Source organism: Dendropsophus ebraccatus, chromosome 3 (genome assembly GCF_027789765.1).
Source record: "Dendropsophus ebraccatus isolate aDenEbr1 chromosome 3, aDenEbr1.pat, whole genome shotgun sequence".
Lineage (NCBI taxonomy): Eukaryota > Metazoa > Chordata > Amphibia > Anura > Hylidae > Dendropsophus > Dendropsophus ebraccatus.
The window spans coordinates 45139418-45155874 of record NC_091456.1 but is presented as its reverse complement, the minus strand read 5'-3'; the positions used below and the strand labels follow the sequence as shown (position 1 = coordinate 45155874).

General features: G+C 44.3%; 1 protein-coding gene across 2 annotated transcripts; it reads right to left on the bottom strand.

Annotated features, from left to right (window-relative positions):
* Window positions 1-1907: 1907 nt before the first annotated feature.
* Window positions 1908-16117, bottom strand: C3H14orf93 (chromosome 3 C14orf93 homolog). 2 transcript variants are annotated; one of them, XM_069964201.1, is made up of 7 exons: window positions 15985-16117; window positions 10105-11104; window positions 7515-7856; window positions 6473-6534; window positions 6283-6386; window positions 3867-3979; window positions 1908-2469 (listed from the first exon to the last, which is right to left on the bottom strand). In XM_069964201.1, the coding sequence occupies exons 2-7, from the start codon at window positions 10642-10644 to the stop codon at window positions 2068-2070; spliced, it is 1563 nt and encodes a 520-aa protein (XP_069820302.1). In that variant the 5' UTR covers window positions 10645-11104; window positions 15985-16117; the 3' UTR covers window positions 1908-2067. The 2 variants fall into 2 exon arrangements, with proteins under 2 accessions (XP_069820302.1, XP_069820303.1); XM_069964202.1 differs by lacking the exon at window positions 15985-16117 and adding an exon at window positions 15835-15974.
* Window positions 16118-16457: the final 340 nt, after the last annotated feature.

The following is a 16457-nucleotide window of genomic DNA, read 5'->3' as shown; positions in this document are numbered from 1 at the left end:
AGCGTCCGGGGCCCGGGCGCTCCCATAGACTCCTATGGGGGCGTCCGGGCCGGATTTCCGGATGAAAATAGGACCGGTTCTAAAAAATCCGGTCCTATTTTCCGGAACGGACAGCCCTCCGGAAAATTGCGGAAGGGTGTCCGTGTCCAATGAAAGTCTATGCGTCCGGAAATCCGTCCGGATTTCCTGATAGGAAATCCGGGCGGTTTTTCCGGACGTGTGAAGGGGGCCTAAAAGAGGCTTGCGGCCTGCTTCACACATCTATATCAGGAAGCCTTCAGGAAACCATCAGTGTTTCCTGACAGTAACCAGTATTTGCCTTCAGGAAACCATCAGGAATGCCTTCAGGAAACCATCAGGAATGCCTTCAGGAAACCATCAGTGTTTCCTGACAGTAACCAGTATTTGCCTTCAGGAAACCATCAGGAATGCCTTCAGGATTTCCTGATCAGGAAACAATAAAATTCTGCATTATGTAGTTGCTTGAGTTAGTTCAGCATTATATATAATAGACCTGCACTTTTGAAACATTACTCCCCGGCTGGTGCTACATGGGCCAGAGCCAAAATTGAACAGATAACACCAGCAATGCAGATTGTGGCCAGAAGGGGGAAAAAGGACCTGCAATCACATGACCATAAGTGTGCAGGTTCTGCACCGTGAAGCACAATGGGTAGACTGGCAGAGGCAATGTGGTGATCTGGGTGATGCCTACGGCAATAATAGCCCTGTTGAACTCATAACTGACACATGCATAGCATGGGGAAGGGAGCAGTTTCCCTATGCACAAAACTTTCCCCCCTTAAAGGGGTTGTCCAGCGAAAATCTTTTTCTTTCAAATCAACTGGTGTCAGAAAGTTATATAGATTTGTAATTTACTTCTATTAAAAAAAATCTCAAGTCTTCCCATACTTATCAGCTGCTGTATGTCCTGCAGGAAATGTTTTATTTTCAGACTGACACAGTTCTCTCTCCTGACATCTCTGGCCGAGACAGGAACTGTCCAGAGCAGGAGTTTTTTTAATGGAGATTCATAGAAAACCGAGACACAGTTCCTGTCTCGGCCAGAGATGTCAGCAGAGAGCACTGTGTCATACTGAAAATAAAACATTTCCTGCAGGACATACAGCAGCTAATAAGTTTGGGAAGACTTTTTTAATAGAAGTTAATTACAAATCTATATAATTTTCTGATATTGGTTGATTTGATAAGAAAAAGATTTTCGCTGGACAACCCCTTTAAAAATGTTAAGTGAGAATTCATGTATATGACATACCCATCACCACTCAGTATTGAACAGAAGCATTGATAGGACAATAGTCCCTGCTCCTGTAGCTACATTCCATAGTATGCTATGCCCCCACCCAAACCCCCACTTACATACAGTGCAGGACTATGAAGGGCAAAGTACTGCTCTCAGTGCACCAAACACCCTAAATAACTTACCAATGAAAACGAGATTTAAAACCACTGCGGATCAAGGTAATATTATACTCTTTTAGGCTACATTCACACGTTCCGTATTCTGCGCGGAACGCGGACGTGGAACGCCTGTAACGGACTCTCCTCCGCCCGGGCAGCATCTGTGATAAGATGCTGGGAGAGGGGGAGCTGTACAGATATGCACCACGCTGTAATGACAGCGCTGCACGGCTGATTCATTACATTGCGGCCCCTATCTGTACAGTTCCCCCGCTCCCAGCATCTTATCACAGATGCTGCCCGGGCGGAGGAGAGTCCGTTACAGGCGTTCCACGTCCGCGCAGAATGTGTGAATGCAGCCTTACCCCGCATCCCTTGCATTACAGAGACATAGCAGGTTTGGTTCTTCTAATCTGTTGTTAGTTTCCCATATAGAAGCTCATAACTAATAACTTATAGCTAATAACATGCATTAAACAAGTATCTTAAAAATAACACTTTACTGTGGATGTTGATGACTTCATTTACCCACCCCGGCAGCTGGATCCACACTGTGTGCACATATACAATGATTGTACATATACATCATCTCAGTTACACACATCAGGTCCTTTACTTCTAGTCTAGTCATTGTCTATTGGTTCTTTATTCATCTTTTTCCACTTTAATCTGTATAAAAGCATTTAGGTCAGGACAAAAGGATTTTCTTCCTCTTTCTCCACCTTGCAGCTCTTCCTCTTCCCCCTCTCTTTCCCAGTCTGGATTATAGAGATGTGGTGGGAGAAGCTGAATCTCTGTGGAAGGTAGGCGATCGGACAGAGCACCATAAACGCGATTGGTTTTATTGCCATGTTTAGAGTGGGAGTCAATGCTGTAACAGAGCCTGGACAGCTCTGGTGCTCGGAAGCGAGGTGGTCGGGCAACCCAGACTCCAGGCTCATTCAGACTATCCTCTTCATCCGACATTAACTCTTCTGTCACACCCTCCCACAGGGCTTGTTCTTCTGGAGGAAACTGCTGTACACCCCATGATCGATTTGCAAAAAGCTGTACAGAAAAAAAGCAAAACCATTACCACACACATACACCTGTGATTTAAAGAGAAGGAATACGTGTCACATTTGTGCACAACTCCACCTATGGAAAGTGACAGTTTTTATTTGCATTTGTCTTAAAGGGGAACTCCGGATAAGAAAAACTTGTTTTCTATCAAACGTACATAAAGAGTTATATATATGTGTCTATACAATGTATTACCGTATCTGTGCGGTTCTGCCACACTGGTAGCGGATAGAGATCCAGGAAGTGAAAAAAATGGCCCCTGTGCCAATTCACATTGTCTCCTGCTCCCACCTTTGAGACAGAGGCATGGAAGATTTGTCTCCTTATTGTGTGTTTGCTGAGGACAGGCTGATGATGCAGACAGGGGGCAGGGTGTGATGTCACAGGAGGCTTGGCTGGATCCCCCAATCCCCTGAGTGATCCACCATCTCTAAATGGCCAGAAGCAGGTGCAGCACTAATTGTACCGATAGTTATGGGTGGGGGACTGTGATGATCAGCTGAGGGAGGCATTGCATTCAGGGAACTGCTCAACCAGGAAGGACAGAAACACAATACAGAACAAAATAACTCCAAACAAAGATTTTTGGTAGTTTAAAAACTGGGATAGACAGGTAAGCAATGCTATATGCTTCTGCAGAAGTTTCATTTTTTTTAACCTCTACCTGCAGTACCCCTTTAAGTGTCTGAAGACACACACACTGGGGCTCACACTGACATGGATGCTTGATAGAGAAGTTTAGAGATCATTTACCCATCTCAAAAATGTGGTGGGTAAAAAGCAATTAAAAAAAAAAAAAAAAAAGGGTTATGTCACCTGTCACGGTGGGTCAGTCCCGCTCCGGGACCTTGCCGGCTGTCTTCTGACCTCCTCTCCAGCTATGTCACGACCCGGCTGATGGATTCCCCACTTAGCCAGCCAGTGACTGGGGCGCGACACAGCTGCAGTCACCGATTGACTCAGCGGGCTAAATCCCACAAATCTGTGATGTCGAATCCGGGAGAAGGTGACAGCCAGTGCGGCCCAGGAGCTCCGTGATGCAGCGCAGCACATGCACTGGGAGCAGTAATATTTTCTATTATTCCCCATCCACCCTGCTGGACTTCTCCTTTAGGACTATTACTTGTGTTATAGAGTAGTTATGTCTCAAGGTGGATGCAGCCCTAGGGAGTCTGGGAAAACATGGATACAGACTATGACCTATGGCTGTACCCATGTTTTTCCAGACTCCCTAGGGCTGCATCCAACTTCAGCCACCAGTACCTAGATAGTGAATGATCAGACTGAGCTGCACTTATATTGAATGTTTGCATTAACTAATGCATAGTTCATAACTAGAGATATTTATAAATGATACTGAAAAGACATCTATATGTCCTGACCCTGTATCGGCGACTTCTCAGCTTCTTCTCTTCCTTTTCTTTTAGGCTCTTAAAAGGATTCATAGAATTTCGGTATTCTCTTCTTTTTGTTAAAAAGTAGGCAACACAAGCTCCTAAAGCAGAATAAAAAAAAATCCTTAAGATATTGGGCACACACACAATTTCAAAGTGAATGACATATTTCCTGCATGTAAGTGTCCACCTCCGAACAGCAATTTAGTACAGAATTAATCCACATAAAACGTGTGCAATGTAAAGATATTATATTACATGAGAAAGATAAAAGAAAAAACAGCGTCCCACTCACTTAAAACCGCCTACAACCAGAGTCCACACTCCAAAGTGTACACCAAATGCACTTCAACAACCACAATAAGGAAAAAAGAAAAAACGTGGAGAAGACTACAATGGTTGTAGATACTATGTAGACAATTTATACACAATTAAAAACATAGGGTAAAAACATCAAAAGGTTTTTCAAAGCATACAAAAATACAAAAAATACAAAAAACAGCAGCATAAAATGTCCCAAGATAGATAACTGTGATTGCGAGCTGATGTTTGCAAATGCCAATTTTACTCACGCTATCCGGCCGGATAAGCAGCTATAGTTCAAGAGCCTAGTCCATACGAATGGAACAACCAGATGGTATAATCCTCGGCAGCTGATCTCCCGGACGTCGTGCCGTGGCCACAGCACGTGATGTCCGCTCGTGGTATAATTGGTTGTTCAAGACGCAGAAGTACTCCCAACAGAGTCGTATTGGAAACCAGATGCTGGATTAACAAGCAGCGTGCAGGTGCGAATTCTAACCGAACAGACAGGATCCAGGTTTTAGAATCCACCAAAGACCCAGGTCATATTCGTCCATTCATCTTTTTGCTTTTTACTTCGTTATACATTTTTTCTATTCTCCCGTTACTATAAATTGTCTCCTTTAATAATGAATTAACCATTTCGCTACTGAGGATGGAAAGAGAGTTTCCGAAACGCGTCTAGCACAGTACAGTCGGGTGGACAACTACCCCCATCATACACCTACTGAATCTACTGAATCTACTTTAACTGTGATTCCAATACGACTCTGTTGGGAGTACTTCTGCGTCTTGAACAACCAATTATACCACGAGCGGACATCACGTGCTGTGGCCACGGCACGACGTCCGGGAGATCAGCTGCCGAGGATTATACCATCTGGTTGTTCCATTCGTATGGACTAGGCTCTTGAACTATAGCTGCTTATCCGGCCGGATAGCGTGAGTAAAATTGGCATTTGCAAACATCAGCTCGCAATCACAGTTATCTATCTTGGGACATTTTATGCTGCTGTTTTTTGTATTTTTTGTATTTTTGTATGCTTTGAAAAACCTTTTGATGTTTTTACCCTATGTTTTTAATTGTGTATAAATTGTCTACATAGTATCTACAACCATTGTAGTCTTCTCCACGTTTTTTTCTTTTTTCCTTATTATATTACATGTTGTACTGATCCTAAATTACAGCCAGTATTATATTAGCATGGAAATAAAAAAAAAAGCAATGCTGCAACACTCACCTGTCCCAACTTTATTAAAACCTGGTCAAGACATCATAGGCAATAATTGTTTCGCTACCACTGTAGCCTCACAGTGATGTGATGAAACTACAGCGGTAGCGCCGCCATTACAAGGATCAATTAATTGTGTGACCTATTAACTTCATGATAGTCCATAATTACATGGGAAGTCAATAATCATTTACATGGGAAGATGCGCAGGTGATTACCTAGGGTTTAAACTGCTGCAAAAACTATACGATCAGCTAGAGACTTGTCGTTTGTCAGCCGACTGTTAGCTCTTTTACATGGAATGACTATCATCAGTGAGGGTTCCTGCCTGCCCATAATCAGCCAGCATAAGGGCCTGTTCACACGCAGAGATTCCGCCAGGATTTCCGTCCGCAGACTCCACACCAAATCTCTCCCACTATGTCTTTGAATGTGAGGGCTTGCACGCCCCTGCTTTTTAAATTAACTGGTATCAGAAAGTTATATAGATTTGTAAATTAGTTCTAATGAAAATCTCAAGTCTTCCAGTACCTATCAGCTGCTGCATGTTCTGCAGGAAGTGGTGTGTTCTTCCCAGTCTGACACAGTGCTCTCTGCTACCACCCATGGCCATGACAGGAACTGCCCAGAGGAGCATCAAATTCTCATAGAAAACCTTTCCTGTTTTGGACAACTCCCTTCACAGACAGGTGGCAGCAGAGAGCACTGTGTAAGACTACACTACGTCCTGCAAGACATACAGCAGATGATAAGTACTGGAAGAGTTGAGATTTCTTAATAGAAGTAATTTATAAAATCAGTATAACTTTCTGACACCAGTTTATTTGTGTACACCATTTCTTTTTTCCTAGAACTTCTGTTTCTATTACCTTTCAGCTCTTTATCCGTATATCGATGGCAGCTGGACACAAGCTCTTGCTTCAGCTTCTCCACCAAGAACTTCAAAACTGAAATATTCCAGGAAGACTTGATGCTGTGATGAGACAATAGGGCTCATAAAGATAATGTGATGAAGTAAAGGATTCTGGGAAGGAAGTATACAGCACGTCTCACACTTACCTCTCGGAGCCATTAAAGCGCTTGTTATTAGAGATGTGATTGTGAATATTATGTACCAGTTTCTAAAAAGCAAAAGTAAAGCATTAATTTTATCAAGGCAACATAACAGGCAGGTCAGAACTGTCCATTAGCGTTTAGCGGAGAGATGGACCACATGGTCATTTTCTGCCAACAATCTTTGTTAATCCATGTAAATCCCTGATTTACAGCATGACCAAAGTAGGCTAGGTTCACACTGCGTTTTTGCAATCCGTTTTTCCATCCATTTTTTGCAAAAAACGGATGAAAAAAAAAAAAAAAAGGATGCAGTTGTGTGCATGCGTATTGATCAGTTTTTGCATTGACTTCCATTGAAAAAAAAAAAAAACGGAATAAAACAGATCCGTTTTTTTTGACAGACAGAAAAGTAGTGTCAGCTACGCTTTTGTGTCCGTGAAAAAAAACGGATCCATTTTGATCCTTTTTTTTTTTTTACAATGGAAGTCAATGGAAAAAAAGGGATCAATACGGACGTACACAAATGCATCCGGTTTTTTTTATCCGTTTTTTGCAAACAACAGTTTGGAGCAACAGTCGTGTTGAGTCTGAAAGAAAGTGGCCATGTTTTTGTAGCACTGGATAACCCCTTTAATGTACTGGCTTTAAGTGCACTTGTCATTTTGCCTTATGACCTGTAGGTGGAGGTATAAGAGTTCCTAATCCATACATGAACATCCTATATACCTCAGCAAAATTATAGTGTGCATGATCAGCATGTGTATAGATTTACATGTATACATACATTTACACTAAACAGGAAACATACTAATGTGGTAACTATAATATATACAGGTAGGATGCTATGAGTATGTGTGTTTGTTTGTCATTAGAGGTCCATGAAATGATAGAATATACTGATGATGGTGCATACCAGCATAATATCCACCAGTGGGTACGGCTCTCACGTCTGATTTTGGAGTACATCAGTATATCTGAGTAACCTGGTGTGTTATCGAAGGTCTCACTTATTCCAATATAAACACTAACAATACAATAAACTCACCGATAGTACTAGGTCTCGTTTTCGACGAGAACATTTCTGTCCGTTGCTGCGCTGCCGACTGTTTACGCCGCTATAAAATTGAGCAAAAAATGGCGGCGATGTTGACTGCCTCATCTCCCCCGAATCAGGTGACGTTTCTGCCACAATCAACCCTCCTGGACTAAGGGAGCCATCTTTCTGTATAAGTATATGGGAATGACTCGATTTCACAACCGGAGGAGTCGGTTCATTTAGATTTTCCACCGGATCCCTGTGAGCTCGTGTGTCTGTCAGCTGCTTCACAAAGCTGGAAGCTAAAATGCGCTGGGCAGGGGGCTCAGAGTTTAAGAAATCATCAATGACCTATAAAAAATAAAATAAAATAAAATACAATGAGGCCGTTAAGTACAGGAAAAGTGTAACGCACCAAACATGGAATTTAGATAGGTAAATGGAGTGTTAAAATACAAAGAGGTGGCTGGCAGGGAGGAAACCCAGGCTTTGAGCGTGCACAACAGATGGTATAAAGATGACACACCTGCCAGAATTGCTGCAAACAGAAGCTGTTCCTATTAAAAGTGACAGACTGTGTCTCCCACTGGAGTGCAATAGAATGGAGACTAAGCATAAACAGACTGCGAGCTGATATCTTATGCACACATACTCATGGCATGTAGCTGAGGGGCACAAGGCCAAATGAATGACGGCGTACAGTATAACCCGCTATAACATAGGCCAGTAACTAGACTGGTGGATAAAGAAGCACGTAGGTGACCAGATCTTACACATATTGTTATAGATGATTGATCGCTGGATTATTACGTCCATTACATTAGCCATACATCTGCAGTTTAGTCCTGATACGAGAACAATCCAAAGCTAGTGCGTGACTGATGGCTATGCTTATAGAAACCTACAGTAGGATGGGATGCAGATCTACATTAGCCTCTAGCTTGTTGATGGGCTGCAGGGAAATTGGGTTCCACATGGCATCCCAGTGGTGGCTGCAGATTGCCGGTTTACAGCTCCACCATTAGTGGAGTGGAAGCAAAACAGGGAAATGTATCATCTCAATAAGCCATAATAAGAAACCAGCTGCCTAATACGGTGAAGACATTCCTCGTGTTGACATAAGACCTCGGACTCATCAAGGTGTGAACGCGGCAAGTCCTGTGAAGGTGTCCGGTGGTATCCTGCACCAAGGTGTAAGTTGTGAGGGGTGGCATCCATGGATCAGACTCGGCTTTCCAGCATATCTCACAGATGCTCAATTGGATTAAAAAGGATGGTTTCATATAGTGTAACTAATCACAGTACCAGGTGGGGTTTAACCCCTTAGGAACGGGGCCAAAAATCTATTCAAGGACCGGAGCCCATTTTTCAAATCTGACCAGTCTTACTTTTTGTGGTTATTGCTCTGTGACACTAACTTATCCAGGACATTCTGAGATTGGTTTTTGTGCCAATTATACTTTAGGTTAATGGTAAAATATGCTCAAAATTTTCTTCTTCTTTAATGGGAATTTTTCTAACTAATTTCAGCGGTCATTGTGTGAGTTTGACCATGTGATTATTTTATTGCCATGACATACAATACATGGCAGTGCTGATCTGCAATGCTCTGTATTATGCCTGTCAGAACCTGACCAGCTTCCGTAGTTATGACACTGGAAACCTCTGGTTGTCATAGCTACCATCTGGTGAACAGAGGGAGATTTCTCCCTCTGTTCTCCCTATAGATGCTGCGATCAGACCGTAGCATCTAGTGATGAGCGAATAGTGAAATATTCGAATATTCAATATTCGTACGAACATCTCCCAAATACTCAATTGAATATTCGATCCCCTTAAAGTCTATATCTATCAGATCGAACAGTATTCGCTCATCACTAGTAGCATCCATAGGGTTAAATGCCGGGGTCCCAACTTCTGTGCCTGTTCCACAGGTGTAACTCTATGTCCATTTACATTAACTCACCACAAAAATTAACATACCATTACACCCATTCGCAGGTGTTAAAAGTCCCCTGTGAAGAAGAAATTTACGTTTGTTTTCACATAAAAGAGCGAGTGTCAATGTCACACTGTCTGGTCTGAAGCTACTCGGCAATCTGTAATGCACTGGGTGTTCTGACACCTTTCTATCATTGCCAGCACTGACCTTTCAAGTTTGTGTTAAAGCAGCTATTCTATGGAATTAGAGCAGGCAGGATAACCTTTGCTCCCCACATGCATAAATAACCAATGGGTGTTCATAAAGCATTGCATTTTTAGTAAGTGCTAACCACTGCCAACCAGGATCACCGCACTTTACCAGATGTTCTGGACAGTCTATGGCCCAGTCATGTAGCAAACATATTTATCCCTTATAAAATGTGCTCAGATCCTTACCTTGCTGGTTATCCTGCTTCCAGCATCTCAACCTCAAGGTACTTGTTGCCGAAAACATCCCACCCCTTGGCAGGAGCCATTGTCATGACATAATCAATGTTTTCTACTTTACCCAGCAATGATTATAATGGCTAATCGACACAAAGTGAGTCAGTGTAAAGCATAGGGGACAAAGAAGCAGTCAAACCTGAAGACACTGTCAGTGTATGTGTTCACTTACCGGCATATGCACAGGACTAAGGATGGATGGCGCTTCACTAGGAGGACACGCTGTTAAGCAGTTTTCTCTTGTCCTATCCAGAACCGGAGGGTGAAGGCCGGGAACTAGGGAGGCAGATGCTGCACCCAGCTGTCTCAGCTCCTCAATAACAACCTGAACTCCTCCAATTTCTTCCTCCTCTTCCTCCTCCGATAACTTGCATCTTGTGCTAATATCCGGTGGTGACGTTGGAACCTCCGGCCTTTCCATCACTCTCTTTAGACTACTGACCTCACCTTGGAGTTCACTGAGGAGGCTGCTGTTCGCCTTGGCAACATTAAGTGCAGCTTCGGCCAGTCCTACTGCTTTCTCCACACGTTGATAGATAAGATGAAGGAGCTGCTCACAACCCTGGACTGCCACACCTTGCCCATTGACTGTGATAGGGGTAGCACCATCAACAGACACTGAACCGCCTTGGGTATTTTCAATTTTACAGGCACATTTTCCATCATTTTGCCCTGGCGGAGGCGTAAACAGAATGGTGGCACTGAATGACATTTTGGGGAGAAATGCTCAATCCAAATATTCCTTCTAAAGCACGGATTGAACTTTGTAAGTAGTAGTTACTACAGCCGCCGGCAAATAAATATTTTAAAAATGTAACATCTACCGTATTTATTATTAGCTTTCTTGTGATTGTCTATAAAATGGAATATTACACCTAAATAATTCAAGTCCAAGTAATACTCCAGTATGTTGTGTCATCCGTCTTGGCGATGTATTATTCAATATAGTCATGATGTTTTTCTATGAGTGGCACAGATTCCGGAGGGAACATTTTCTATTCCTACTGTCAGGCTGCAAACTCATCCCACAAGATTTATTTTCTCCCCCAAACCAATTATTCCAATTCCTCATGTGTTTTAAGCGGCTGGTTTCATACTTGTTGCTTCTCTTTAGAGCTGGTGGTCTGATATATTACCGACGTGTTCAGATGGTTGAAGTTTCTGGGAAATATCTTTGACAAGTGTTAAGGAAAAAAAAAAAAAAGCAATAAAGCCATTAACTAACATGACAATAAATAGCCATTTAGAACAATTACAAGTAAAAGTATACATATATAAAGGAGCACCGTTGTATCAGATGCATATATATATATATATATATATATATATATATATATATATATATATATATATATATATATATATATATTTTCTTTAATACAAAACTAAATTTAAAAGGGAAAGTGATAACATGTATACGCTGACTGTTAGGAGCGACTTACTAAAACCCCTTTACACATCAGGAAAATCTATCTGGATTTCTTATGGGGCACAGACACCCTTCGGGATTTTTCCTGAAGGGTGTCTGTGCTGGAAAATAGGCCTGGAAATAATAGAATATGCCCTATTATTGTTTAGAACTCCGGCACAGATGCCTCCGGCCACGGCGCACCCCCTCCCCCAGTGCTACAGTGCACAAGTGATGTCACTCATTCGCTCGCAAAGCCTGAAGAGAGAGAAAGAAGCTGGACAGGAGCACCACTGCAGCAGGTGAGTATAGCTTTTTTTCCCATCAGTTTTTACTGTCAGGACACACGGTTGATGGTTTCCTGAAGCTTCCTGATCAGTGTTTCCTGACAGTAAAAAAAAAGTCCAGGGATGTGTGAAGGTGGCCTCAGCAACCATTTTGTTAGTACCTTTATCTTCATTGCCTGATCTGTCATCTTTGTAAAAACGGTCTTTTGTTTACTGGTGACATTGTCACAGAGGCCGCCCCCGCCATCTCACAGAAAGACTGACAGCTAGCTCATCTTTGGCTGCGAGGGATTGTAACACACTGCAGAATAACTCTAGTTAATATGTAAATTGGTGCACTCGATGCACTGGAAACAATAATTTAACTCTTAAGTGCACCAATCTTCCTGCCCGCCAGCTTCTCCAGAACGTCTATTGATGAATATTCATTATTTTTAAAGTGCCCTTGACTAAGGGTTAACATACAGAACATTACAAAATAACATGAATGAAGTAAATGACAGAGTGGTACATCGGGAGAGAGGGCCCAACTGCTTAGAGGGCTGGGCCGCTTCTGAGTCCTGAGGATGTCGCCAATCAGCGACTGAGGAGGGAAGCCGCTGCAGCTTCTGATTGGCTGGACAGGCCTGCAACTTGATAACACCAGAACCCGGAAGCGGGAAGACCTATTCCCATGCATTAAAAAGGCCCCTGTCCAAAGTACCCCTTCAAGGTCCCCATACACTTTCAAGAACTAGATCTCTTAGGATGTATCCTAATTTAAAAAGATGCGTTTTCAGGTTGCTCTTGAAGGTCTTAATGGTGATATTGGTGGGGGAGCCGGTCAATTGGAGGATTGGATGTTGCCTGAGGGATGGCAGCATATCAAGTGATATGTATGGAGGGGACAGGTTGTGGATGGCCTTGTATGTCAAGGATAACAGTTTAAGGGTAGCTTCACACACATCGGATCCGCAGCAGATTTGATCTAAATAACTGAACACAGTATCAAATCTGCTGCTGATCCGGTGTGTGTGAAGGCACCCTAAGGCTATGTTTAAAATAACAGCCATTATTTGCCATTAAATGGCGACCATCCAATCAATTTTAACAGTGTGTGCATAGCCATTCTGTGTTTTCAATCCACTCCTGGTTTTGGTTGCAAAAATACTGTGTAGGAACATAGCCTGAAAGTTACTCAGTAATGCCACAGGGCACGGATATAACAAAGGTCCGTGCAGCTTCCCTGTCCCCTTTCAGTATATCAGCAGGTTAGGATCTTCTAACATGCTACTAGACTCATTTCAAGAATTGGACATTTTTTGTACATCTGAGCTAATGTGTGAACTAGGGCTGGACGATATGGGCAAAAAATAAAATCTTGATTAAAAAAAAAACGATTCTCGATTTTAAATCTTTATTCCCTTCCCCCCCTTTTTTGCTAAACAAAACATTTTTCTCCTTGCAGCGTCAGATACTAATTTAGCGTGCCTTTACACACCCGATCCAAAGCAGATCCGCAGCAGATTAGATCTAAATAACTGTACACAGCATCAAATCTGCACCATCAAATCTGCTGCGGATCCGGTGTGTGTGTGAAGGCACCCTCAATGACGTTTGAGACAACTGTATTGCTTCCTGCTGTAACAGAGCTCTCCCTGTGCCCCCATGTAGTAAACAAGCCCTCTCTGTGCCCCATATAAGTAGTTTTCCCAAATATGTGCCACTCTCTGCTTCCATATAGTATAGGAGATCTTCTTTGTGCAGCCATCTAGGTAGGGTGTAATAGTGGAGGTATAGTGGATAAGGGGTATAGTAGTACAGGTATAGATGAGGGGTGTAGTAGTACAGGTATACATAAGGGGTGACTGGGGCAGCTGGGGGTGACTGAAGGGGGACTGGGGGTGACTGAGAGGGGACTCAGTCAGTATAGATGTGTAATTTAATTCTATTTAAAAATCTCCAGTCTTCCCATACTTATCAGCTGCTGTATGTCCTACAGGAAGTGATGTTTTCTTTCCAGTCTGACACAGTGCTCTCTGCTGCCAAGACAGGAACTGTTCAAAGCAGCAGCAAATCCCCATAGAAAACTTCTCCTGCTCTGGACAGTTCCTGTCTCGGACAGAGGTGGCAGCAGAGAACACTGTGTCAGACTGGAAATCATACAACACTTTCTGCAGGACATACAGCAGCTGATAAGTACTAGAAGATTCTTGATTTTTAAATAGAAGTAAGTTACCCATCTATATAACTTTTTGACACCAGTTGATCTGAAAGAAGGAGACTTTCACTGGACAACCCCTTTAAAGGGCAGAAGGTAAATGAGGCTGATTTTGTTCTCTGGAGCATGGTATAAAGCTCCTGTGCAGCTTGTAGTATGTACTGGTTGTGGCTGCAGCAGCTTTATACCAGAGAAAATTAAGTTTAATCCCCTGCCACGTGGCAGGTATTCATCTGGGTGGCTCCCCACCCATGTCTAGTCACCACTCTCTCCCTGTCAGTGTGCTCGACAGGGATGATTGAGAGGGAGAGGCACCAGTAACAGGCTGTCTGTCACTCATTCCCATTAAGCACGCTGACAAGGAGAGAGAGGTGACTAGACACCGCTGCTGCAGCCACGGCGGGTACATGCAGCGAGCTGCAGGGAACGAAATCAGCCCAATACGGCACTTACTACTGCGGGCTGTGGCTGCTGGAGAGGATGATGGCAGGGGGACACTAAGGGACACAGGGCACTGGAGAGACACTGAGCACCCCTCTGCCATCATCCTCTCCAGCAGCCACAGCCCGCACAGCTCTGGGAGTCGGGTCGTGACATCACCATGTTATCCAGGAAGTGACATCACCATGTTATCCAGGAAGTGACATCACCATGTTATCCAGGAAGTGAAGCCCTGATGCAGTAGTAAGTGCAGGGAAAAAGAATTATAAGCATTTCCCGTAATAAGTGTATATTGGTGATTTGTATAACGTTAAAATTTTTGCACCTGACTTCTCCTTTAAATGTGCTCAGAATGCCTCCCATCAGCGCTTCCTCTTCTCTGTCCTAATTTACTCAGCCAATCAGTGACCATAGAGGTGACTTTCCTGCCAGCCAGGACAGAGAAGAGGAATCACCGGCAGGAGGGACCAGAGGCAGGAGAGTTGTTAGTGTCAAGGATGCCATTATAACATTATATGTATCTGCCAGAATAGCCCTTTAAAGTGTTACTATCATTATTAAGTAATGTTCAGCCTAGATGTCAGGGCTGAGACCAGCACCAGTCTGTAGGTGTAGCCAGGAGAGGCCCCGTTACTCCCTAGCCTGCTGTGCTATCTATGCATTGGATGACCACTAAGGCAGGGAGTGAAGAGCACAGCCACACGCTTCTCCCTGCTAGTTCTAGGGAAACGGTGGGGGTTTTGTTTACAAATTTTGACTTTTTTCAATGAAAACATTTTAATCTTGACTGCTGGCTACCTATACAAGTACAACACAGTGATTATAGGGTTATGTGTCATTGTATTGCAATGCTTTGTAATGTACAGTGTCTAGTCCTCCTATACAGTCAGCATTCCCCTCAGCCTGCCGACCAGACGCTTCCCTCAGAACCACTATAGACAGATCCCGGCTCAGGGCTGCCCCGCCTCCACTGTCTGCTCAATCCTTCCCACTATCCCTAGCGTCACTCCGGTGGGTGTGGCCAGTACACGCCACTTATCACGTGATCCCTAGGATGTACGCGCGACATACAGAGTTCCGTGTACATAACACGCACGATGAGACACACCCACCGCAGCTTCTGATTGGTTTAACGTGTTCGGTCCCCGATTCGCTGCAGAGCGCTGCCAATCAAAACAGCTCTTCAACCATTGGCGATGTAGAGCTACGTCATCACAAGAGTGTCCAATAGGAGACAGTCACCCCTCACCTTCCTCCTTTGTTAACCCTATAACTACCGGTCATGAATGCAATCATACGCCGCTGCTGCTAATCAAACAGCGTTCACCGTCCGGGAATAACCTGTGATACACGGCATGCTGATTCATAGCTACGGGAGAGGAGAACGCCAGCTAGAGTGTACAGCACGCAGCCGCCGCTAACATCCTGTACCCAGCGAGAGGCGGTCACTCCCCAGCATACATACGACGCACCGAACCATTGTGTTCACAGGCAGAAAGTTCCCGTCCACCAGTAACTGTACAGCTCCCCATTCACACTCACACATAACTACACACAGGGATATACCTGCGGGGAGAGGCGGCCACACCAGTATACAACCACACCGGGGACACTCCATCCGCCCGGCACTGCAGCGGCTAATAAAGTACACCCAGCGGCAGGACGCAGTGCACACTGACCCCGAGCGGCGGCACTGCGGCTTCTAGGAAAGGATACGTGAAGGTCAGCGTGTCCCCTTTGTATTCTTGGAGCCGTGTGTGCAAGGACGGGTGCACGGCTGGTACACGCCTCTGCTGCGCGCTGATTGGTCCAGACTGAGGCAGGGGGCGGGGTCTGACTCCGTGTACAGGGGCCCTGCAGGGGAGATGTGTACAGGTCAGCAGAGCGGCTGTGATCATACAGGACGGCCCCTCACAGCTCAGCCCAATGTATGTGCAGCCATAGGGGGCACTGTGTACCTGCAGCCATAGGGGGCGCTGTGTACCTGCAGCCATAGGGGACACTGTGTACCTGCAGCCATAGGGGACACTGTATGTGCAGCCATAGGGGGCGCTGTGTATGTGCAGCCATAGGGGACGCTGTGTACCTGCAGCCATAGGGGGCGCTGTGTACCTGCAGCCATAGGGGGCACTGTATGTGCAGCCATAGGGGGCGCTGTGTATGTGCAGCCATAGGGGACACTGTGTACC

What these genes read in the sequence shown, in the direction of transcription:
- C3H14orf93 (XM_069964201.1), bottom strand. Translation starts at nt 10,644, where the DNA reads ATGTCATTCAGTGCCACCATTCTGTTTACGCCTCCGCCAGGGCAAAAT. An exon ending in TACGGATAAAGAGCTGAAAG is followed by an intron (nt 3,980 to 6,282) that starts GTAATAGAAACA and finishes ATTCTGCTTTAG; the next exon opens with GAGCTTGTGTTGCCTACTTT. An exon ending in TGAGAAGTCGCCGATACAGG is followed by an intron (nt 2,470 to 3,866) that starts GTCAGGACATAT and finishes TTTTCTGTACAG; the next exon opens with CTTTTTGCAAATCGATCATG.